This window comes from Typopeltis vanoorti, chromosome 16 (assembly GCF_054136105.1).
Source record: "Typopeltis vanoorti isolate ZY-2024b chromosome 16, IOZ_Tvanoo_1.0, whole genome shotgun sequence".
NCBI classification, from domain to species: Eukaryota; Metazoa; Arthropoda; class Arachnida; order Uropygi; family Thelyphonidae; genus Typopeltis; species Typopeltis vanoorti.
Window position 1 is genome coordinate 90,201,806 of NC_143564.1, and position 27,726 is coordinate 90,229,531.

A 27,726-nucleotide genomic window follows, 5' to 3' on the forward strand; every position below is an offset into this window, starting at 1 on the left:
ATTCCCTCAATCTGTCCTCATGCTCAACATTCTAGAGACCTGAAACCATATTAGTCAATCATCTCTGAACACTCTCCAACATCTCATTCTTTTGAAAACCAGAAATGGAATCATAACATCCTCACTTCTATATTTAGTGTTCTGATATACCTGTGTTCTAACAATACTTGTTGTCTCCATCAGTGTTCTGATGGAGATAACATAAGAACTTGTTGTCTTGTTATCGCTGTTCCACATTTGATGATATTTTAAAATGAAACGGCTAGCATCCATTATGTTGCTGGTTTACCATATACATAACATGGTTAATGTTCCTTTTCATTCTTTATTTTCACCTCTTTAAAATTCTTAGTTTGTTTAGTTAATTTTTCATTATTGGTTTATTCATGTATTTGGCTATATGATAAGTATATCTATGCTCAGACTATTGGCCCTTCAACACCTCCTAATTACAAGATAGTCCAAGCCAAAAATTCAGCATACATTCAATAGCAAAAACTCCAGTTTCTCACCAAGCTTACACCAGAGCCCAATAACATCTGTAAAAAATCATCAATAAGCTTAAAACTAATCAATAATGACATCCTCAGTTCTAGTGAAATACACTAGACTTGTCTCCTGATCAAATGGCAGTTGAGCCTTTCATTCCTTTCTGAAAGCTATTTTACAAAACTTTTGCCATACCATGTTTTCACATCACCTCTCTCTCTCTCTCTCTCTAATCCTTATGGAAGAATAGTAATATCTCCTAATGCAAAAGCATGACATTGCTTTTGCATTTCTTTCTTATAACTCTTGTTTTGATGACTATGGAAAATCTCTTTCTTCCCATTATTTTGAGAACTGCCTGTAGCATGTCCCTTCTGATTAACGAGAAGAATATAAGAAAAATATTCAATATCTTTTATACAACTCAGTCTACTGAACAAAATGATGTCCCACCTTTTGTACTAAAAACTTATGCTCCAGAATTAACACTCCTCCTGTATTGCTTATATAAGTTATCCTATGCATCAGGCATCATCTCTCTCCAACAACCTGAAGCATACCTCTATCTGGCCTGTTTCTGACATGGGAGATAACTCTTTCATTCCATTGCCTTTATATCAATATTCTCAAAGCTGATAGAGAATGTCAAGAACAAGCTTCTTTACCAATGCGATTCCATTGGTTAATTAGTGATTACCAATTTGGATTCCACCATTCTTGTTCTACAGCAGACTCCCTTGTCAAACTTACCTCTGGACTCAGGCCATGAAAGATTTGGAGAAACTTGTGTGGCCATTCTTGATATGTCTTGGAAATATCAAGAGTGTCGAGTATCAAAGTAATCAAAATATCTAGTATCAAAGTTTCTTACCAAGCTACCATTTTATGGCACCCCTTCTGCTTGTTGTGAGAGGACTGACAGTTTCTTCTGTGATCATTCACTATTATTAATTAACTTAAGGAATTCACAATGCACACTAGAATATAAATTAAATTAAACTTTAATATATATTTCAAATATTTCATTGTGATCATTCATTGTGTGTCATGATGGATGGCTTCCTCTCATCAGATTTCTTAATCAATACCAAAGTAGCATTGGTTCCTTTTTATTTTAATTTCAAACCATATCCATAGTTTTGCACCACACTCTCCATTTCACAAATCCCAATGAAATCAACCTTAGAATATTTGTGATTGTGCATTGTATACAGAAGAGAAAGGCTGCCTAATAAGTAATCTTTCTCTCAAAGACTCCTTGTCACTCTGTTATAGGCATTATATTTTTTCATTATCCTTTTCATAGGTACTTTCAGCTGACCTTAGAATGCTGTTCTCACATTTGGAGCGGCGCATTCAAAACCTCCTTAAGAATTTTTCGATGCATATAGTAGTGGACAAGACAATCTGTCTAATAGGTGATCTCTCTCTTAAATATTCTTTGCAGTCACTTTCTTATAAGCATTCTGTTTCTTCATCATCATCATGCTTTTTTATAGGTACTTTCATGGACATTGCTCCACTAAACTGGCCACTACCACTCCTCTACTTTCATTTGATTATGTAGAAACATAACCAGCTACTGATCAACATCCATATTGTTCAACTCTCACATACTGAACCAACTTCTCTTCCTTCATTCCGCTACTTCTATATATTTGAAACAGCCTTTCGCATTGCTTTTTACACAATAAATACAACTACCAGCTTTTCAAAAAACTTGTTAATAGATACCTTTCTCCTTAACTGTTTGCTCCCGCACACACACACACACACACACATACATACCAGACAGTTGTATTATAGGTTAAAGACAGTTGTATTACAGTTAAATGCCCCATATGTTTCAATATTATTATTATTATTATTACATGATACCTCCAGGGAGTCCAAAGGCTCATCGAGGGAGTGCACTAACTCTACTACAACTCTGTCTCCACCACTCAAATCAACCAACTGCAACTACTTTCATCATCTACACCAAAGCCATCTACCACTGACCACCACCACTAGTATTTTCACAGACAATCACAAACATCCATGTCCACGATGGGATTCAAACCCACAGCCTTTTGGTTGGAGAGCGGATATGCTAACCACTCGGCCAACCAGGCTGGCTAAATATCATATTAACTCTACTTCCAATAATTTAAAATGAAAATATGAAAATAAACAATAATAAAAACATTCAGATTGTGAAATAAACTGCAAATTTCAAACACAGTTATAGTGAACATAGTTTATCCACGCCTGAATTGTTTTTTTTTTTTTTTTATTTAGCAAGTCTATTGCTTTTATATGGACAAATCCCTGTAAATTGTCTACAACTGCCCTAAAAAAGTTATAAAATGAAAACAATAAAAATAGCAAAGGAAAGGCATAGAAAGAAGAAATAAATAACCATCTCACAATGGACTTGTGAACATAATAATGACTTCACAATAGGGAAGTAGAAAGGTGCATTGTATATGCCCTTCTTGATGCACTACAAGATATATACTCTTCTCACTCTACTGAAGGAGGAATATTTACAGTAGGACAACAGAAATGTTATTTTCACGGGTAAATTTCATTAATTATTTTGACAAGATCATGATAATTATAATCCTTACATTGTTTTTTAATTTCATTTCCCATTCTGTAATAAGTTCATCTCAGTGCTTTTTTTTTATCCTTTAAATATACTGGAAAATTAGTATATCAATAAATCAGTCTTAGGACCTATTGAATGATAAATTATTGACCACAAATAAATGCTTCATATTGGCAGATTTAGCACACACTAGTTGTACAAATAGTATTTTCTCTTATCCTATCAACAAGGGAGAAAGAAATACAATTTTATTATTTGTGTTATACTTTTCAGTGTAGCACACATAATGCAATAATTGCTTTGAAGAAAATACTAATACTGTTCAAAAAGGAATTTCTATAACAGCACTGCACTGCACATGGAATATTTTTTTATTTGTATATGTGTAATATATACCAAACCAACATGCACAACATTATTTCTGACACAGACTGCCTGCCTTTTCTTTTACAATTAAATTTTTCCTTTTTTTCTTGCTGGAAGTTTGCAAAACACACTTACGCTAAGGCAATAACTACAAAGTCCAGCCAATTCCACGGATCTCGGAGATATGTGAAAGATTCGAGGATGAATCCCCTGGCTAGCATTTTGGTGACGGACTCAAAGGTGTATATCAGAGTGAAGATAATTCTGAAAACAAGAAATATAAATATATAATAATGATTTTATAAACATCAGAACAAAAATGACTATTAAATTAAGTTATAAAGAAATATTTTCTTATAACAGAAAAATACCAAAAATTTTGCATTAGCCTGCAGCCACATTTTCAAGGAAGTTAAGAAAGTTGGAGAGACAGGCTTAATAATTTTAAGTGTTAAACACTCTTGTTTTAGCAATATGCTAGCCTTTTATAATAAAGTTACAAGAACATTAGATGAGGGAAAGGCATATACTGCAATTTTCTTAGACTTGGCAAAGGCATTTGACAGGGTGCCACATGATAAGCTGATATTTAAGTTGCAGCACATGGGTCTGGATGTCAGATTGGTCAACTGGATTCAGGATTGGCTGTCTGATAGGTATCAGAGAGTTGTGTATGGTGGAGCAGTTTCCAGGAGGCAGAGGGTTACAAGTGGGGTCCCACAGGGCTCAGTACTAGGACCTATAGTGTTTACCTTTATATCAATGACATAGCCAGTGGATTGCAGGGGGATATTCAGTTGTTTGCAGATGATGCGAAGCTGGGAAGGATTATTAGTAATAGTGCAGATGTGGTAGCCCTGCAAGAGGATTTAAATAAGCTAGATAGATGGGCAAATGAATGGGGGTTTCAGTTTAATGCAGCAAAATGTAAGGTCTTGAGGTTTGGGAAACATCAATGGGATGCTGCATACTCTATGGGAGGAGTTATACTGGAGGAAGTAGGGGAGACAAGAGATCTGGGGTTGATGATTGATAGAAACCTGAAGTTTAGGGGACATATTGCAAAGGTGGTGAAGGTAACACAGAGGATTGCTGCTATTATGAGAAGGACACTGACCTGCAGAGATAAGAGGGTTATCATTCCGTTGTATAAGTCTCTGATCAGACCACACTTGGACTATTGTTCTCAGATTTGGTCCCCAGGATTTGAAGGGGATAAATTAACTGTGGAAAGGATACAAAGACGGATGACAAAGATGGTTTCAGGACTGTACAAGGATAGTTATGAGGATCGGCTGAGAGAATGTGGACTGCAGAGTTTGGTGGATAGAAGAAGGAGAGGTGATATGATTGAGACTTTTAAACTGTTGAGAGGTGGTTACAGGGTTGACACTGGGGAGTTCTTTCGCTTGGTTGATCAGCAGGAAGGAGTGATGACAAGAGGCCATCCCTGGAAGTTATGAAAGGAAACTGTGAGCAAGAGGGTAAGGAGTGGTTTCTTTGTGTGGAGGGTGGTTGAGCCATGGAATGCATTGCCTGATGGAGTGGTGGGAGCGAGAACAGTCAGTGAGTTTAAAGAGTGGTATGATGGACTTTGTGTTTCTCAGGGGGGGACCTCCCCTCAGTGAGTCTTGACAGACTTTATGTCTTAGGAAGGACCTCCCTCGATGAGTCTTTTGACTCCTTGGAGGCCTGAATAATAATAATAATAATAATAATAATAATAATAATAATAATTAGTATCAATATTTTTTTTAAGTGGATCTCACCCACAAAAAGCTGTTAAGCCTATTTTGCATTAATAGTAGTATACTCGGTGGGCTAAGAGTTAGCTAATGTGGGAACCCTGCTTTAGATTAAACATGGAACTTTTTTAAGCCATTTCAGGGAAACAGTTCCACATCAAGTGATGGAATTCATCTCCTACCTAGACATCACAAAACATCGATACCTATGGTAGGATTTGAATCCACAGCCTGTTAGAGAGTGAATATGCTAATCACTCAGCCAACTAAGCAGCATGTGCACATGTCTTAATGTGCACAAATATAATGTAATATATATCATGTATATAATATATATATATATATATATATACACATGCGAACACACACATCAAATTTTATATGATGTAGTTACTTATGACTGACATGTTATTCTAACCACAATAGAAGTTAAAATATAATATCTGGCTGAGTTATGTATCCTTAAGTTAGTGACAGACTGCCTATTCTTCTTGCTATGTGGTGGAATGCATAGCCAGTGAATCATCGAATTGATCCACATCATGTCACATCACAACCAATAAAATAACATTTCCATAAGACCTTGAAAAATATATTCTTTTGAAGAGTGACAATTATTATTATTCAAGTACCTTCTGTGATTCCACAGCAAAAGGATCAGCGACTGCTTATTATATCTTTCCTTAAATTCATCAGCTAAACAGTTGACTCAACACTCCCTGTGACAATCTATTCCAGTAGCTTGCAATGTACTGTGAGAAAAACCAGTCCTTGCACATCTGATAATTGTGTGAGAAATATTCATATTGGATTTAGAAGTGAATGCCTGAGTGGACAAGAAAACCTTGAGATGGCTTGGATGTGCAGAGAGTGTATGAGATATGCAGCAATATAATATAAGTATGAGATATGTAATAATATGATATAAGATATGTATGAGATATGCAGCAATATGATATAAGATATGTATGAGATATGCAGATATGTAGATGAATATATAGAGTGTATAAATCTGGTAAGGGTTGTAGGATTGCTAGTGATAGAGAGGAATAGCCAGGGGAAGGTATGGAGGAGTCACATCTAAGAAGTACCATCTGTGGAACTTGTTATAGAAGCAGAAATGAGCTATTATGTTTGTATACAAATATCTGAAATAAGGGTGATAAAACTCTTGCACTAATTGAGTTCATCTGCCCAAAAATTGTTGGGCAGATGAATGAGATATGAATTGATGAGGAAGACATTCTGATATGATGTTATAGAAAGATATGTGTTTTGTGAAGACAGGGAAGGAGGGAGAGGAGTGCTATTGATGAGAGCAGATGAGTTATGCTCATTCAAGGTGAAGATGCAAGTGGAAAACAGTGGCAATAGTTTTGAGGCAGAACGATGTGAAATAGAGAAAGGCAAGATGAAATATTTAGGTAATGTTGTTATATATTTGGTAATGTAGAGGGCAGTGTGAAAAAGAAGAATTATACAGGCAAATTAGCTGGTAAATAAGAAACAGGCAGTAATGCACCAGACTTGCATTCTCTGCATATCCTAGGCCATCTCAAGATTTTCTTATCTGCCATACATAATGGGCGACTTTAATTATGGTAATACAGATTGAAATGAAGAGATCACATCTGGGGACACAGAGAATGAATTTCTGGAGTTTTTGAGAAGCAGCTATCTTCAGAAGTATGTAACAGAAGGCAAATGAAGATCAAGGATCTTGGATTTAATCATCTTATCACAAGATATTGTAAATACAATGTCAAATCTTCCTTCCATTTGATGAAAGTGACCATAATGTGATCATCTGGGTGGTGGACAACCATATGAGGGATATGAAAAAGGGATATATGTGGAACTATAAGGCAGATGATTATGGCAAACTCAAGAGATCTCTTGCAGCTATATTCAGGAGTGAGGAATTGGTTGGGAAGGAAATCAGTGCTGTTTAGGTCATACTCACTATCTGGCAGAAGTAATGTCTGAATGTATTCTAAAAATGAGTGACAATCTGTTGCAAAATTGAGTACAAAGAGTATGCAAGAAAGAAAACCTGCTTGGTAAGGGTAGTAAAACTACAGTATGAACAGCATAAGCTAATGAGGCCAAAAGAAATCCCAGAGTTCTGTTGATACATAACCATCAGAAAAGAAAACAAAATGATTATGGGTGGATGATAGGGATTGGCAAAAAATGGTAGAATGATAATGATTGCAGAGGATATAAAAATAAGGAAGTTATTATCCCTCTTCATATGATTCACCACATCTTGACTACTGTGCACGGATTTGGTCACCTGGGTTTCTTGGGGGACCAGGAGGTGGTCAAAAGGATTCAGAGATGAGTGACCAAGATCCTGACAGGTTTGTGGTTACAGAGCTTAGTTGATAGGCAGAGAAGAGGGGACTACATGATAGAAACTTTTAAGATATTAAAGGGGTTTTATAAAATTGATGCAAGTGAAATTTTTCAATACATGACAAATAGTGAGAGAACTAGAAACCATCCATGGAAGTTGTGTAAGAGTGTGGTTAATAAGGTGTGTGCAGACCAGATTTTTTGCATGGAGAGTGGTGAGTGAATGAGTGGAATGGATTGCCAGAATTGGCAGCGAGTTTCCTGACAGTGAATGGATTCAAGGAGAAGTATGACAGGATTTGTGTGTATGATAGTTGATTTGGGTCTCCCATGACGAATCGCCAGACTCCATAGAGATGCTGAAATAATAATAAAAATATAGTAATTCATAATCCAGCACAATTCATAAAAGTATTTTGTCCTCATGAATGTGAAATCATACAGAACTTGAGTGCTTTGAGGGAATGTTCCAGAGAGAGAGAGATACCAACAGTATTGATGTATCTTTCTAACATAAGTATTAGATTGCTCCAAGTTCCAAAAGAATGGAAAGAGGGCAAAATTGTTCCCTTTCATAAGAAAGACTTCAAATTATGGTAGAAAAATCAACCCAAACTGTATCTGGAGTTGTGGTTGAAGTGTTAGAAAGGTTGGTAAGGACTAAGATTCAGAATTAGGTTGATAAAAGTAACATTCTCTTTGATGAACAGTTGCCACAGGAAGATTGTGTTTTAATAATCTGCTTACTTATTATACAAATGCATTGGACATGGGAGATTCATACATAGTGATATATTTAGATTGTGCAAAGGCCTTTGATAAATTGCCACATGACAATTTGATTACAATGGAAAGTATGGGTTTGGATAGTAAATTAGTGACCTGAACTGAGGACTTGTAAGTTGTGTATGAGGACCAATATTACAGACATCACTTCACACAGGATCAGATGAGAAAAAAAAATCTATATGCTATTTAGAAGTATTTACAGGTCAGAAAGATTATTTTTAGAGTCAGTCATTGCTATGAAGAATTCTCCTAACCTGAACAAGTATGGTTGCATTAATTTGCCAAAAATTTGCAAGACTGTCATCTTAAGATCACCTCCTACACAGCTGTAATACCTCTTCTTTTTTTTTTTACATCAGAGGGCACCAAATTAGGACTATGTCTTTTGTCCATTACAGTTTGAATTGCTTCACTTTCTCTTTGTTGCATGTAAACTACAACATACTGCTTTGTGCTTTGAAATCTAATAAACTATAAGCCAGTTAATAAACATCTTTTTTATAAAACAGTTTGTTTGGTGTTGTTAATACCATTCAGTTATGAAAAAGAAAGTCATTAGTGGTGTATCCCAATGTTTAACTTGTATGCTAATGATACTGGAGAAGGTTTGAATGGCAAATATGCAGTTCTCTGTAGATGATGCAAAGTGGCAAAAACTATGCAGAGTAAAGCAGATGTTATAGCTTTTAAAGATGTCTTGAATGGACAAATGAGGAAATGAGTAGCGTTACTAATTGGTGTAAAGTGTAAAGTTTCAAAATTTGGGAAGCATTAATAGAATGCAGGTTACGCAACTGGTGGGAAGATCTTAAAGGAGGTGGAGGAAATAAGGGATCTGGCATGATGGTGGACAAGGACCTGAAGTTTTGGGGAGACATTTTTAAAATAGCGAAGACAGCACAGTGGATTATGGCAACTGATGCAGAAGACAGTGACATGTCAAAGTAAGAATGTTGGCATGTTCTTGTTCCATTGTATAAAGGTTTGATCAGGCCACATATGGATTATTATGCACAGATTTAGTCACCTGGTTTTTCAAAAGGATGAAGAGATATTGGAAAGGGGACCAGAGATGATTGACTAAGGTGGCTGCTGGTCTGTAGAATGCTGAATATGAAAAATGCAAGGAATGCAATTTGCAGTTTGATGGATACGAGTAGGGGTGGGAAATATGTTAAGACATATAAGCTGATAAGGAATTATTACCATATTATTGTGGATGCAATTTTTCATAGAATGGGAGGGGAATGATATGAGATCCCTGGAAGATGTATAAGGAAGGTGTGTGTGCGTGCAGGAAGTGAGGAACAGGTTTTTTTATATGGAGAGTGGTGGGTGGTTGGAATGTAGTGCCTGAGAGTATGATGAGTACAAAGGCAGTGAATGCATTTAAGGCTTGGTATGTTGATCTGTGTGTGTGACAATAGGACCTCTTACAATGAATTTTTGGACTCCATTGAAGTCTGATGATAATAATTAGACTCTTATTCACTTTGCACCAATATAATAGTAGTAATAATAATTATTATTTTTTAGACATCTCCATGGAGTCTGAAATAGTTATTATGGGAGATACACTAATCGTTATTTTGACTATCATACTTGTCTAATTAGAGGCATTAACTCATTACCAGTAGATCACATACAACTACTTTTGGCAACTTATTTCACTCATTCACTACTATTCAATCAATTGCCAACCTAGTTGCCCAATTGGTTAGCTTATCTGCTCCCCATACAGGGTGTGGGTTCGAAACCCACCATGGCATGGATATTTGTGATGGATCTTAGATAGGAGATAAATTTCATTGCATGATGTGGTACAATCACTTCACTTAGCAGATTGATTGTCCCACATATTTGGCGTCTAGAACAGGATTATAAGATTATCCAAAAAGTTAAATAATACACTCCCTCAGTCTTCAAAAGTTAGATAGGGCTAAAATGGCCTTGCCTACTCTCTATAGAGAATAAAAGGTGTCAGTGATTTTTTTTGTAATAAATAAACTCAACCTATTCAAAGTAATAATATACTTTGAATATTAAGGAGTCACATTAAAAAAAAAAAATATATATATATATATATATATATGTATATATAATTATCAATGAGCATCACAATGTATATATATATATTTATATATATATACACATTGTGATTAGTCAGTGAATTTAAAGCTGGTGTAAAATTATGATTTTGAACTGTTTTATTTATCTTAGAAAATTAGTGTTTTATAGTATATTAGAGGAGATTTTCATGTTTTTAGTGTATTTAGTGTTTTATAACATATTTTTGTTAAGATATTACAATAATAAATAAAGTTTAAAATGGCACCAAAATGCACAAGAAACGTAATGCTAAGAAGAGCAGCAAAGTCGAGAAGAACAAGAAGGCTTGGCCCCCTAAGGAGATTATTGGAGTTTTTGAGGAGGTTATTGAAAATGAATTAACCTCCAAAATAGTAAAATTAAAGTAGATTATTGGAGAGATGTTGAAATTACAGAAAATCGTGAGGTGTTTAAATGAACATATAAAGAAAAGAAAATTAAGTAGCAAAATAAGAAACAACAAAGCATTGAAACAGATAAGTTTGTAAATAATGAAAATCAAGTAGTAACATTGTTTGTTAACAGAATGATGTTCTTTGATATGGCAGCTCTATCATAAAACATGCTGCTAACAAGCAGGTTATAACTTAGAGCAGCGTTTCTCAACTTTTCTAAGCCTAAGGACCAGTAAAATGCTGAAAACAATTCTACGGACCACTAACTTACAGAGGCGTAGCGGGGGGGGGGAAGCGATCCACTCCAGGCGGCACTTTTTTGGCATTTAAGAAATCTTGTTATGCTGTCTATAAAACAGCAACTAAGTGATGAAATAGACTTCTACAATGCCATCGACAATTTCGCAAATAAAAAAGCAAGAAAAATAACATTTTAGAATGTTGGAATTAAAGTTTTACTTCAAAAATAAAATAGTGTTTTCAATTTATTTCCCTATATGTCGTTTTGAGTTTTTGATATTTTTTTAAAAAATCTATGTAGGAATTATGAATATTTCAGAAAAACTGTGCCATTTATAACATAATAAATCTAAAAGCATGTTTTGAATACATATGGAAACATAATTAATTAAACTGGAAGTAAATGATTAAAAGTGTATCATTATTATTATTATTATTATTCAGGCCTCCATGGAGTCAAAAGACTCATCATGAGAGGTCCTTCCTAAGAACATAAAGTTTGTCAAGACTCAAAACTCTGCAGTCCACATTCCCTCATCGAGGGGGAGGTTCCCCCCCCTAAGAAACACAAAGTCTATCATACCACTCTTTAAACTCACTGACCGTTATAGCCCTCACCACTCTATCAGGCAATGCATTCCTTTCCTTTCGTAACTTCCAGGGATGGCCTCTTGTCATCACTCCTTCCTGCTGTTCAACCAAGTGAAAGAACTCCCCAGTGTCAACCCTGTAACCACCTCTCAACAGTTTGAAAGTCTCAATCATATCACCTCTCCTTCTTCTATCTGCCAAACTCTGCAGTCCACATTCCCTCAGACAATTCTCATAACTATCCTTGCACAGTCCTGAGACCATCTTTGTCATCCGTCTTTGTATCTTTTCCACAGTTAATTTATCCCCTTCAAATCCTGGGGACCAAATCTGAGAACAATAATCCAAGTGTGGTCTGATCAGAGACTTATACAATGGAATGATAACCCTCTTATCTGTGCAGGTCATTGTCCTTCTCATGATTGCAGCAATCCTCTGTGTTATCTTCACCACCTTTACAATATGTCCCCTAAACTTCAGGTTTCTATCAATCATCAACCCCAGATCTCTTGTCTCCCCAACTTCCTCCAGTATAACTCCTCCCATAGAGTATGCAGCATCCTATCGATGTTTCCCAAACCTCAAGACCTTACATTTTGCTGCATTAAACCGACATCCCAATTCATTTGCCCATCTATCTAGCTTATTTAAATCCTCTTGCAGGGCTACCACATCTGCACTATTACTAATAATCCTTCCCCGCTTCGCATCATCCGCAAACAATTGAATATCCCCTTTGCAATCCACTAGCAATGTCATTGATATAAAGGTTAAACAATATAGGTCCTAGTATTGAGCCCTGTGGGACCCCACTTGTAACCTTCTGTCTCCTTGAAACTGCTCCACCATACACAACTCTCTGATACCTATCAGACAGCTAATCCTGAATCCAGTTGACCAATCTGACATCCAGACTCATGTGTTGCAACTTAAATATCAGCTTATCACGTGGCACCCTGTCAAATGCCTTTGCTAAGTCTAAGAAAATTGCAGTATATGCCTTTCCCTCATCTAACGTTCTTGTAACTTTATTATAAAAGGCTAGCATATTGCTAAAACAAGAGCGCCCTTTCACAAATTCATGTTGACTCTCACAGATAACATTACCCTCATCTGCCCATTGCTGTATACGGTATACCTCACTACTTTCTCCAAGATCTTAACAACTGCTGATGACACACAGACTTGTCTATAATTAGACACTTCCAGTCTGTTATCACCCTAATGCAATGGCACTATCTTACCTTCCTTCCATTCCCTGGGCACCTATGCCAAAGCCAGACTTTCATTGAAAAGCCAGGTTAAAGGCACTGTCAGTTCCCTAGCACATTCTCTGAACAAAGTTTTAATTGAACACATCATTGAACAAAGTTTTCATTTTTATTAAAGAAATAAATAATATGATATAATTATGTTACTACTTACTTTTAATGAGATGGCTGAGCTTCTCAGCCCTTGCAGAGTTGCTGGATATCAGGCTCAATATTGGTCAATTTCAGTCGAAGATCAACACACACACTAAGACGATTTCAGTATTTTGTTTTTATCTAAAGGAGCGATGAAAATCCTTTCTCACAAAGATAGGTTGTAGAAAACTGCATGGCGAATTTCAGTGCTTCTTCAAATAATTCGGGAAATTCACTTCTCACCGAAGGTGCGATCCAAAATCGAGCCAATCCAAGATCATGGAATTGCATTTTAAGTCCACTGTCACTTGAAAGCTCAATTAAATTAACTGTCACGATAACGACCTTTCGTTATCGAAAGGTCGTTATCATGACTGCATGAAATGGATCGTGAACCCACAGAAATTTCTTATAAAAGTTATTCGGAAAATATGTTTCAAAATTCCATTTCAGATTTTTGAGGTGGTCACAAACCCTTTCCAGAAATCAGAATCAACAAAAATATAATTTTCCACTAAAAAGGATTCCAATGTTGGAAAAGGTGCAAATTGTCTGTCTTTTACATAATTAATCCACAAAACCAGTTTTTTTCTCGAATACCTTTATTTTGTCATAGGTATCAAGAACAGTTAAAGAATTTCCCTGAAGGGAGAGATTTAGTTCATTTAATTTCGAAAAAATGCTGAAAGGTAGGATAGTGTTGATAACCATGCTTCGTCAACAAGGAGTGATGCAAAATCAGAATTACGTTCATTTACAAATAATAAAACTTCGTGCCTTAATTGAAATAACCTTGTTAGTACTTTGCCCCTGGAAAGCCAGCGAATTTCAGAATAAAGCAAAAGTTGTATATACTCAAGGCCCATTTCATAGTAGAGTACTGAAAATAACCTGCTATTTAATGGTCAAGCTGTAATAAAATTAACTAGGTTTACAGCATTAAATACCACAGTTTTAAATTCTTGTGGCATTCCTTTTGAGGCTAACGCTTCCTATGTATGAAACAATGTACCCAATTCATATCCGGAGCTACTTCCTTGACCATAGAAACAACCCTACTATGTCTGTAAGAGTGTGTGAGCCCCATCTGAACAGAAGCCTATGCATTTTTCTCGCAGGATCTCTTTGTGTATTATGTAATTATTGAGAGTGTGAAATATTTCTTCTCCAGTTGTTCGGGATGGCATCAAATGGATGTGTCAATATATTAAGCAAGAGATTTGTAAGAAATGGATGATGGAAGGAATACCATGTGCATAAGGAGCAGGCTAGAAGTCCACTGTTGTATGGAAAGCTAAGTCTGAATATGAAAAGAAACTGGCTCTGCTCTATTAAAGACAACCCACAAGAATTCTATCGATATGATGCAAATAAAAGAAATAATGAATATAAAAGAATGACTCTTCTGAATGCAGATGGTGTGAGGGTGACTGATGCAAAAGAAATTGTTCAACTAATGAGTGTGAATTTTGCTAAAAGCTATCAACCTGGTGTATGCAACATTGAGTTCACTGCCGCCTCTTCACTGAATGAAGAAACTAAGGTGTATGAAGAGGAGGTATTACATCTGTTACACAAACTGAATAACAATTCTTTTTTTTGAAAGTTTATTTTTCACTTGGTCAGACTATAATAAATTTAGTTTAATCCTTTATCCAAGTGTGTGCAAACAAAGTTTGCGCCTGAAAGTATCTTCAGGACTGGAGTAAAGTGGTAAAACACCGGGCAACTCATTGCAAAGGTGGAGCAAGATAACATCACTCCTATCTCAGTATCTCCCATAATGCAAAACACATCTCCTTGCAGATATGTATGATGTTATGCATTAAGAGAAGGGCCACTACGAGACCTCAATAAAGGTCGAAACTAGTCTGGGTAGTGGCCCGTCCCTTAATGCATAACATTATACATATCCACAAGGAGATGTGTTTTGCATTATGGGAGATACTGAGATAGGAGTGTTGGTAGCTTACTCCACCTTTGCAAGGAGTCGCCTGGTGTTGTACCACTTTACTCCAGTCCTGAAGATACTTTCAGGCACAAACTTTGTTTGCACACACTTGGATAAAGGATTAAACTAAATTTATTATAGTCTGACCAAGTGAAAAATAAACTTTCAACATCTTTCTCTAAATCCAGAGTAATTTAATAAAAAAGTGGCACACCGTTTGGAGGCTCCTATAGGAGGAGATGACCTTACTAATGCTTCTGCCTTGGTATCTCCACTTGGGCCTGGCTCCCACTGAAGGGACCTCAATAATGGTTGAAACTAGTCTGGGTAGTGGCCCTTCCCTTAATGCATAACATTATACATATCTGCAAGGAGATGTGTTTTGCATTATGGGAGATCCTTTGCAAGGAGTTGCCTGGTGTTGTACCACTTTACCCCAGTTCTGAAGATACTTTCAGGCACAAACTTTGTTTGCACACACTTGGATAAAGGATTAAACTAAATTTATTATTAATGAATAACAATTCAGCAATAGGAACTGATGGGATATCAGCATGGGTGCTAACAGAGTGTTAAGCTGAACTGGCTATTTCTTTGACCAAGCTATATAATTTCACTCACAGAACAGGGTATATTCCACAGGAATTTGTAGAATGTATGGTAATCCCATTGCACATTGCCTAAAATTGGTTAGGGCTCACATTCAGAAATGGGTTGACAGTGAATCTCTACTTTGTAATGAACAGCTGGGTTTACTAAGGAAGGGTTGTGTTTTAGCAACTTGCTCATATTCTATAATAATGTTAACACTGAACTAGACAACTAGACAAGGGGAAAGAATATAAATACACCATGATACTTTTGGATTTTGTTAAGGCTTTTGACAGAATACAGCATGGAAGACTTTTGCATAAATTGAAGAGTATGGGTTTGGATTATAAAATATTACTGTGGATAAGAGGATGGCTGACTGGCAATTATCAAAAAGTGTTATACAGGAAATGTGAGTCTGCAAGATTTAAGGTAACCAGTGATGTACTACAAGACTTTAGATACTTAGGTTCGACAGTGGAAGAAGATGGAGGAGGTGAGAAGGAAGTGGGATGCAGGATACAAGCAGGTTGGAGGAACTGGAGGGAGATGGCTGGAGTGTTATGTGATAAGAGGGTGCCGATCAATCTGAAAGGCAAAATTTATAGGACAGTAGTGAGGCCAGCTATGACATATGCTATAGAAACTGTGGCCCTGAGGAAAAATAACATCAGCAGGATGGAAGTAGCAGAGATGAGAATGCTTAGGTGGATGTGCGGTGTGACCAGAAAGGATCATCTGAGAAATGACTATGTCAGGGGAACAGTGAAAGTTACGAACTTAGGAGCGAAAATACAGGAGGCAAGGTTGAGATGGTTTGGTCATGTGATGAGGAGGGAGGACGAATATGTGGGAAGAAGGGTCATGCAGATGGATGTGCAAGGAAGGCGGAAGCGTGGGCGGCCAAAGTAGAGATGGAGGGAGCTGGTAGAAGAGGACTTGAAGATGAAGAACTTGGATGTGGTGACAGCCCAAGACAGGAAGGTGTGGAGGAGACTCATAATAAACAGTGACCCCACTTAAGTGGGAGAAGCTGCAGAAGAAGAAGAAGAAGAAGTGATGTACTACAAGGATCAGTCCTTGGTCCACTGTTATTCAATCTGTACATTAATGATATTTGGAAGGATTTGACAGGTGACATACATCTGATTACCCTACTTATCATTGCATCACCAGCTATTTGCTGATGATGCAATGATAAGTAGGGTAATCAGAAATGCTGCTGATATGCAGTACTTGCAGAATGATTTAAATAGGCTGCAATTGTGGGCATCGGAAAATGGATGTCAGTTCAATGTCAGTAAATGTAAAGTCATGCAGTTTGCCATGATTAGATATCCAATGTCTTACTGTATTGGTGGGATTATGCTAAAAGAAACTGATCAGGCTAGGGATCTTAGAGTGTTAACAGATGGCAGTTGAAATTCCGGGGCCATGTAGCAAAGATTGCAAATACAATTCAAGAGATAATTGCAATGCTGAAAGAACTTTCACACATAAAGATAAGGATGTCATTTTGCCTCTTTACAAGGCCTTGATAAGACCTCACTTGGACTATTGTGTGCAAGTCTGGTCTCCTGATTTCCATTGTGATTCGGATACAATGGAGAGAGTGCAGGCAAGTATTAAAAATGATATCAGGATGGAATACTGATTATGAAGACAGATTGAGAGTTTGTAGACTGTAGATACTAGCAAACAGGAGAAAGAGGGGGGTGATATGATTGAGACTTGCAAACTTCTGAAAGGGTCATACAAGGATTGATGGAATTTTTCATTTTATGGAGGGTAAGGAAAGGACAAGAGGGCATCCTTGGAAGCTGAGAATGAATGCTGCTAAGAAGAGGGTAAGGGCCAGATTTTTCTCTCATATGGTGGTATTTTGACTGGAATGGACTGCCATTGGATGTTGTGTGTGTGCAAGCAGTGTGAATGAACTATTGCCTACCTAGATGTCTCAATAATAATAATAATAAGATATATTTTAAATTATTATTTATTTATTTATTTTTATAGTTTGTGAATTCAGTTCTCTGATTTCCACTTGATATTTTGTGCTATTTTGTCCCAAAGGATATTATCCCTGCATTTCATCTCTTTTGGTTCAAAGGTGGGTAAGTTTAGCCAGGAGATCTGCTGTGAAGCAAAAATGGCAGAACTTACTAAATAATTTGTGAGTCTCCAAATAGAAAAGAAGTTATCTGTTGATGATCTTTCAATTATTTGTGAGAGTACTGATGTAACAATAGAATGATAGCTTAATGGTTGACTTTGCTTGGATTTTAGGACCAGGTTGAATAAACTCTTATTTCCAAGCTGTTGGTAGATGCCAGATGAGTATGACAGCTTAAAGAGACGTTATTATAACATATTAGTTCTGGAGTACAAGCTTTTGATACATCTGGAGGAATACCATTAGGGCCAGAAGACTTACTGGTATCAAGGCTAATGAATATCATTCTGATATACTTCAGAGTATATCCAATGTATGCCTCTGATGAAACATCAGAGGCATACATCATAATCCACAGAATATGAAAGGAAATTTTCCTTGGTTTTCTATACATAGTTGAAGGAAAAATACTGATGCAAAGAGGTCTTATCTTTAGAAGATGTTATCATTGTACCATCAGGATATTATTATTATTATTATTATTACAGTAATCTCCATGAAGTCAGTGGACTCATCTTTGAGTCCATTCCACCAACACCATCACTCTGCACCCTGGCTGCTACAGTAAACCTCTCTCTTTGATCTGACCATCTACATTTCCCTGATCCTGACTATGATTTTCATCCATATTCCTCTCATCCCCACACTGCATCACTCTGACTGTCATAACCACTGTGCTTCCTCACCTTGTTACCTATCTTCTTCCTGCTCTTCCACAACCTGCATCTCAATCTCTCTCTCTCTCTCTCTCTCTCTCGGACCCTTAGCCATGCTAATTTGATCTGGACCCTGTGTACTTTTAGCAATCGAGAGTCATTTCAAATGTCTATTAGCTTTATATCATTCCAACTTCCCTTCAAATTTATTCCATACATTCACAAATTGCACACCTATTGCTGTCAATTACACCATCTTGTCAATCAGTATTATTTCCCTCCTTAATTCATTATTATCATATCTGCTAACCACTGCACATATCTGCACAGTGCAAGCTAATCACTTTCCCAACAACACTTTTATCCTTTTATTATTATTGTTATTATTATACATGAGAGAAATATGGAAGGACAGATGCTGGGTCCTACAGTCATGTCAAGGGACTAGAATATTCAACTATCATCTGAGCAGGAAATAAGTTCAGTGTATTTGGGTTTTACAAAGTCTATTTTGTAAAAGTTTGGTTTGTTGATTTTTTTCTGCTGTTGTTATGGGCTGTACTGCAAGATAATTGAGAAGATGGAGATTTTATCTTAAGCCATTGTAGTCATACTGAAAGTTTGGGTTTGGACTGCTCTGGCACAAATGTTGGAAAACCCGAGCTGGGATAAGGGTCAAGTGTTTTGAGTGCAGTGAAAATAAAAGTATCCCACTGAGAATAATTTGGTTTTTAGATCAAAGCAGTTGCTATGATCTGAAAAGTGGAACCAATAATCAGACCATGGAAATGAGGCATAGAAACCTCAAAAGTTATCACAATGACACTGTAGTAGAGCCACATATGAGAATGTGATTATCTGGAAGACAGATGATCTGTAGAAAAGGAAACATGTAAACGTTATGTTCAGACTTAGCAGAGAAGAGCTAATATCAATGGTACATTTGGAGGCACACCTGGTTAAGAAAATGTACAGGGTGTTGGAAGAATGACGAGGATTGTCAGGAATTTTGGTGGGATGGCAAACAATGTGTGTTAATCATTACTGAAGCTTCATTTTCTGATATCTAATGGTGAGCCCATCTTACTCAGGAATTTCAATGTCCACAACAGAAATTCACTTTCTCTGGTTCCACACATCAAGTTAAAATGGGATGCCAAAGATTCCATGACTACTAGCATACTAGTGGTCATGGAATCTTCACCATCATTGCCGACATCCCTTAACCTTTTCTTAATTAACCAGTTGTTCTTCCAAATATACTACAGTTGTCAGTTCTCCTCTTCATAAGTCAGATCATATCCACATCAGATTTCTCTTACCATACAATGTCCTTAACCCAGTCAATGTCATATCATTTGGCATTACAATCATGCAAAATGAGATGATCTTCATGACTTCTCTTTTCCATGATTAGATTACTGTTTTCATTTTACTGGATCCAAATCTGATTTTGAAAAGTCAAATGCAGAAAACATCTCTGGAAGTTCAAATGGAACTCAAGTTTTCCAAGACTACTACTGGAAAACTTTTACACTTTCATGACTCTATCTCACACAATGATGCCACCATTTTAACATTACCCAAAGATGAGTCAGCCCTTCTGGTTGCTGGCTTCAAAAATGAAGTGGAAAGGCCACTAGAGGGCCTCAATGTATCTGGTCATTGGTAAAGAGCTCTAGAAGAGATAGGAACTGTTTTGCATATTATTTCTTTTTTTTATAGCTTAGTGAAAGTGTGTGATAGTTAGGCTTTGTGAATTTCTTATTGACTTCTTTTTTTTTTTTTTTTAGTGAATTTTGAAGCTTGCCTTGAACAAAACAAGATGGTCATTTGAATATGATCTTCATGATGTGTAGCACGAGGAATAAATGTTATTAATGATGTAGACTTTTTGAGAATGGTTCGATGTCATGACTGCAATATAATATATATGTGTGGTGAAATGATGATGGAAAGACTGAACAGGAAATGAAAGAAGATCTCAATTTATAGAAAGTGCAATATTTTCTTGGATTATGAGTTATCAGCTAATACAAAACAGACTGAAAGAATTAAAGTTAGTGTAAATGTGAGTGCAAAAGACTGCGTGAATAATGGAACAAAAGCAAATAAGCCTGAGGAAGTGAAACAACATACAGATGAAGAAATTAAAGTTACTAATATGAAACCAAAAGAATGCGGGAATGAAGAAACAGAAGAAAGGAAGTGCAGAAGAAGAGGAAATAATTTTTTCTATATGTAAAATGATATTAAATGTTAGGTGGAAAGAAATGAACGAGTGGAAAAGGACAAAATGAAAGAAAGTAGAGAAAAATAGGTGACAATGAATTGAGAATAGCAATGTGTGGAGATTCTATTTTTAGAGGTGTAGTTAATGCAAGTCCACAAGGTCTGCTTTTCAGGACGGAAAATGGGCAACATAATTCATGCTTTAGATATATGAGAAGGAAACAGCAAGAGAGAGAGAGAGAGAGAGTGTGGTGGTTTTAGAATAAATGATTTAGTTGCACATAATGAGAATGTAAGATAGTAGGAAAGCTTTTCAGTGTGTTGCTGAGGCATGACAAAGATGAGTCGAGATGGAGAGCAAGAGTCATGAATAGTATATGCTGGCAGAACTGTGTGAGGAGACGGGAATGAATGCAGTTTGTACATGTTTGGTACAAAAGTAATGGACTGCATTTGAATGGCTTTGGCATGAATCAACTGGAGAGATTGTTGCTAGTAGATAGCACAATGACTGATGTGGGCAAGAGATCAGAGAAAGTGAGATGTGAAGTGCTTGTTAATGGAAATATTAGTAGTGTAAGAGATTAAGAGAGAATGGGAATGTAAGAGGAACAGGAAATGGGAGTCACGGTAGACAGGCAGACATAGCATAGGGAAAATGGATGTTGGAGGTAGTAGTAAATGTATGGAGATGATCAGCATAGGAATGAAACAGATCAGGATGTGAGGAACAGTTGAGCCTAAGGAGATATATGATGTAAGTGGATGGGCAAGGGTAAGTGTGATGAGGAAATCACAACTGACAGGTGGCTTGGATAGGAGTGATTATACAACTAGAAGTGAACTAGAAGTGAAGTGAAATGTGTTTATTTACAAATGCCAGAAGCATCAGAAATAAGGAAGATGAAATTGTTTCAGTGACTGAGTTTTTCATCCAAAAATTGTTGGAATAAGTGAAAGATGGTTGAGTGAGGATATCTTGACAGGAATAAGAAGAGTATAATGTTTTTCAAGAAGAGTGAAAGAACAAGAAGGGAGGGGAATTATGTCCATATAACGAAGAGATGAAATAGGAAATTAGAGGCAATGGTTTTGAGGCAGTAAGGTGGAGGTTGACAGTAAGAGATATTTAGTTGGATGTTGCCATAGGCAAAGGAATATGAAGAGTGGTGATGAAGAAACATATAAGCAACTTGGATCAGTGAACAAAGGAAGGGTGATCATTACAGATGATTTTAATTATGGCCATATATATTGGAATGAAGAGACAGCATTTGGGAATTAGGAAAATGTATTTAAGTTCTTGAGAGACAACTATCCTAAACAGTATGTAAAAGAGAGAAGACGTGGATTGAGAGTTTTAGATCTGATCATTTCATCTGAGGATGATGTGTGAATCTATTCTTAAATTAAAAGGTTGAATAAGGTGGGAATCAAATGGATGAATAAAGAGATGAAGCATGAAATCTGGAAGAAGAAGAAGAAGAAGAAGAATGCACTTTGGAAGCAGCACAAGATGAATAATAGTTATAATCAGTTGCACGAGGAGCATAAAGAGCAGTCCAGGAAGGTGACTGAGTTAGTAAGGGCAGTAAAATGCAGCCCCAGCAGACATTAGCAAATCAGATTAAGCAAATCACTAGGGATATTTTTTCATATGTGTTAAGTAGAAAGAAGAATGATTATGGCAAGTAGATGTTAATGTACAAAAGTATGAAAATATGTTGACTCCTACAGAGGATAGATTCAAGGAATTTAGTGGGCAAATCATCAGGATATTTCATCCTCAGTGTGAAATCAGGAGAAGCTCACATTTAGAAAATGGGAGAAGACTAACAGGCAAAGCAAGATGTATATGAGGAGTTCAGCAAGTTGTGTATGAGGTGGAATATCCAGAAGAGGAAAGTTACTAGTGGTAGCCACAGGGGTCATTGTTATTTTTCTTGAAGGGCAATAGGACTTGATGACACATCATCGTGTGTCTTATGGGAATGTTCCATGGAGTTAGCATTATCCTTCCTTGGCCTGTTGCAAAACTTTTATTCAACAAGAGTGTCGCAACAGCACAAGTCAAAAAGGGGTGGAATTAAAGTAAAATTGTTCCACTTGACAAAAGTGGTGATAAGACTATGGCTACTAATTGCAGGCTGATCTGTATACCCGGATTTGTACTTAAGGTATTGGAGAGGTTGGTGAGAGCTAAAGTACAAAAGTAGGCAGATAACAGCTGTATTCTTTGTGCTTGTGAGCATAAGTTTTTAAAGGAAGGTAATGTTTTACCAACTTAGTTATGCACAATAACAAGGTGACAAACGTATTGGACAAGGCAGTATTGATTAGTGAGTCAGATAGACGACTGGCTCTCAGTATCAGTAAGTTGTGTATGGGGTGGGATATCCCAGAAGAGGAAAGTTACTAGTGGTAGCCACAGAGGTCTGTTTTGGGGTCATTGTTATTTTTCTTAATATTGGGATGGGATTAACTGGAGATATACAACTGTTTGCAAATGATGGTAAAATGGGGGCATGATGAACCAAGCAGGTATTATGGCCTTACAGGAGGACTCGAATAGATTGTATGAATGAGCACGTGTGTGGGACTATCAGTTCAATGTTACAAAATGTACAATTCTGAAATATGGCAGGGAACAACTGTGGGGAAATGATTACATTGCATAAGGATTTGATCATGTTTCATATGGAGGCATAATTAAGTTGGTAACTGGCCTTTGGGATGCGTGATATGAAGGCAAGTTGAGGGAATGCAATTTGCAAAGCCTCATGAATTGGAGGAAGAGAGGTGATATAGTTGAGATGTTGAAGTTGGTAAGCTGTTGTTACCAGGTTAATGTGGAAGAAATTTTTCATAGAATGGGAGAAGAAGGGTAGAACAAGGGGGCCATCCTTAGGAACCGTAAAAGGAGCATGTGAGCAAGGACATAAGGAGCAGGTTCTTTGTATGGAGTGTGGCTGGCAAGTGGAATACATTGCCTGACAGTACGGGTAATGCAGATGCACTGAGTTTAAAGCATGATTTGAAAGGCTTTGTGTGTAACAGTGTGCATTACCTTTGATGAGTCTTTTGACTCATCAAAGGTGATGAGTTATAAATTAAATAATAATTTATCCTCTAACTTTTACATAGATGACCACAATAAATTATTTCCCATATGAAGAAGATCTTACTCTATCCCTCTTGTACTATCAGAAAAATATAAGAATCCTGGAGAGCTTGAACACATCAAGTCATCTGATTCTGAGAGTATCACTCAAACTATGCCTGAAACTTATACTTCAGAATTAATGTCTATCCAATATTCTTAATTAATATCTATCCAATAATTTTAGGTAGATGTTATTCTAACATCTACCTCACAACATGAACTCAAGCCAATATTCAGCCCACACACACACACACACGCACATGCACACACACGCATTTACTGCATCTCTCACTCACAGACATTTGTTTCTATGTTATTCCTCTTCTAAATTTACATTCACAGACAATATTCTGCAGAATTTATCACTTTAATCCATTACTTTCTTGAACACATTTCACAGTTGAAGCTGTACAATGTACAGCTTCAACCTTAATGAACCAATTTCATTTCCTCCACTCAATTTACTTTTGTTCTTTGAAACAGCCTTTCATGCTTTGTCTTCCCTGAAGATTACAACCAGCAACAGTTCAAGAAGCACATCAACATATCAGTACTTTCCTCCCAACCAGATATCCACATAAGACACTGAAGAGTTATTGGCAGTGTGACAGTACAGTCCTGATTTTCATGGTTTTACCTAAGAACTCTGTTTGTGTGCCATGAACATTGAACTCCGAGAAGTACCTTAACATTCTGGACAATGCAATGCTTCCTACTTTGTGGCGTTTCTATGGAACTGACCATTGTCTCTTTCAGCAAGATAATGCACTGTGCCATAAGGCTACTGCTGCTGTAACTGCATGGTTTGTAGACATGAATATCACCACACTTGACTGGCCTCCCCCAGAGTCCTGACCTCACCCGACACTTCAGTTCATCTGTGGGATGAACTGAAGTGTCAGGTGAGGTTAAGGGATTTCTTCCCCACAACAGTCCAGGACCTCATTACATGCCTCAGGAAGAATGGTCCAAAATTCCCATTGATTGCTACCATACACTTGTGGAAAGTATGTTCATAGGATTGCTGCAGTTCATCGCAGCAAAAGGAGATCCTCCATCTTATTTAGGTTGGTATCATGGCTGTTTGTTCCTCACACTAGAGCGTCCATTGACTTCTTTCCAAGCAGTGCATACACTGACAGCCACAAAATCTGCAAAACAATCATTAAAGTCTGAATATGAAAGAACTAAATGTAGAAAACTTGCCTCCTATACCAATAGCAATCATGCCTTCTCATAGTTTGCAAAAGATGTTGAGAGTAATTTCTGCCTGTTTGTGCTCAAGCTTCTTGCTCACCCAGATGGTGGTATGGAAACAATACCTAAAGATAAAGCTGATCTTCTAGCAATATTCTTCTCATACAAGTCCTGTACAGATACTGTATTATGGATGACTAAGATGACTTCTGTAATATTCTAGATAAAGCCACTTCAGCCTTTACATGGAATATTGCAATGTATGCCTCCAATAGCCTTCCACAGAAAATCAACAGAAGGATTTGAACAATCTGGATATCAAAAAGGCTTCTAGGCCAGATGGTTTATCATCAGTTGTGCTCAAGAGATGCACTTCTGAACTAATGCCCATCCTTTATCATCTCTACGCTATATTATACTCAGTCAGCATACCGTTATTCTTCAGCATTGAAGAAAACCAATATTCAGTTGATTCTGAAAAACAGGAGCTAAGAATCTACTGTCAATATATTGCTTTCACATCAGTGCTGTGTAAAGTAAGGGTGGCCATCAATGGAACTTCAGAACCTGAAAAACTATCAACTAATCAGTGACCACTAATATAAATTTCAGTCAAGTACTACAACAGATCTCCTCACCTACATCACCCAACCCTAGAAGCATGTCATGGAAAGATTTGGAGAAGATTATGTGCTTGCACTTGAAATTTCTAAGCCATTTGATAAGATTTGACACCAAATGCTTCTGAGCAAATTACCATTTTATGGTCTGCCTTACACCCTTTGTAACTGGAATACCATTCATAACTATTTCAACGGTATTATAACACCAAACAAAATACTCAACTATAAAATGATATTAACTGACTGGCTTATATTTTAAGGATTTCAAACCAGCATTCTCAGAGCAAAACAGCATGACTATTAAATTATTTAAGGAATTTGCAACGTATACTAGAATAGTAATTAAAATAAACTTTAATAAATACTTCCTATGTTTCGGAAACGTCACATTGCTATCTTCATGGAAACATACAAATATGACACATCGTGCACGCAGGCACTATAAAAAGCAAATGAGACAGAAGATAAGAAACTATTGTTGTTCCTAAAGTCCTAATGGTGCCCCTTAGCGAGCAATATTGGGTTGTCTTGGCTGTTGGGCTGATGCTCTCATGATGTAAGTCTCCCAAATTTGGGGCAGTCTCATGCACACAAATTTGTTGAGGTTTGGAACGTTTTTTTTAGAACTGAGGCAGATTCTATGAATAATCTTTGTGTAGCTCAGTGGATGTGGCATTTGCACACCACCGCACTAGGCCGCACGAAGGAAGTCTTGGTTTCAAGTCTAGTCGGCGACTAGAGGAAATTTTTCTAAGCCTTTTTTCGACCGGTTCCCGAGTTAGTCGATCTCTGGCACGGGCAAGCAGGTTTTTCCTCCCAGAAACTCGGGTTTTTCGTCCTGTAAACTCAAGAAAATCAACCGTAGAACCCACATTATTTCAGACATTAAATATATTGTGTTAGGGTTAGAGACCACGAGATGGCGGCACATTTGAGCCGTCTCTCTTCACTGCGTACCGCTTAATTAGTGATAGCCTTGGGCCATCTGTCTCTGATTGGGTACCAGTGGAGATTGAACTGCCCACTCAGTCTCCAAAAGTTAGATAGGGCTAAATGGCCTCGCCTACTCCCGTATATACGGGAATAAAAAAGCTTAGATGATTTTTTTTTTTTTGATGACTTAAACTTGCTGTGGTGTATTACTTTGGCTTTCATCCAATGTATTCTGTGGCGGGTATCCAGAGCATGGCCTGCAAGCCCAGAGTGGCTGTACTGGTGAAACCGGATGTAGTCTTTGTGTTCCAAAATTCTGATATTCGCTGTCCTGATTGTTTGGCCAAAGAAGGACAGTTTACAGCTGCAAAGAACCTGGTATACCCCAGGTAAGTCTAGGGAAAGTGGTTGGTCTTTGGTAGAGTGGATAAGGGATGCCAATTTTTTATATGGTTTATAACAAGACATGAAGTCATATTTTTTAAGGATTTTGCTTATTTTTTCAGAGGTGCCCTGGATGTAAGGAATGGTGATGGATTTAGTGTAATCTTTATTGTGAAAGGGGGGAGTTTACAGGTTTTAATATTTTTGGGGGGTTGTAGCCATTGGCTAAGAAAGTTTTAAGGATGTGGTTTAGTTCCATGGTTAGGGCATTGTCATCTGAAAAGATTAACTTTGTCCTGTTATATAGTGTTTTAATAACCCACCCCATATTGTTGTGGGAGAGGGGGGGAATTGCTGGTGAATGTATCTGCCTGTATGGGTGGATTTTCTATAAACAGAGAAAACCAAGGATCCATCAGGTTGGCACAAGATTTGAGTGTCTAGGAAAGAGAGGCTGTTGTTTTCCTCTTTTCCAAGGTGAACAGGATTATGGGGTGTTGGTTGTTTAAGGGTGTTAAGAAGGAGTGGAGTGTATCTGAACCATGTGGTCAAATAGTGAACACGTCATTCACGTAGCGAAGCCAAACTGTGGGTTTTTGTGGGGCAGAGTTTAAGGCTTTCTCTTCTAAAGTCTCCATAAAGAAGTTGGCCAAGGGTGGGAAGAGTGGTGAACCCCTCTATCTGTTTGTAGAATGTCCCCTCTATCTGTTTGTAGAATTTTCATTCTACAAACAGATAGAGG

At 37.1% G+C, this 27,726-nt stretch overlaps 1 protein-coding gene across 1 annotated transcript in view; it reads right to left on the reverse strand.

Annotated features, from left to right (window-relative positions):
• Nucleotides 1-27,726, reverse strand: part of LOC150098179 (sodium channel protein para-like) — a 1,334,265-nt gene that overhangs the window by 1,223,356 nt on the left and 83,183 nt on the right. The window contains 1 exon segment of the mRNA XM_090406598.1: nucleotides 3,584-3,712. Coding sequence (XP_090262724.1) covers nucleotides 3,584-3,712 — 129 coding nt within the window.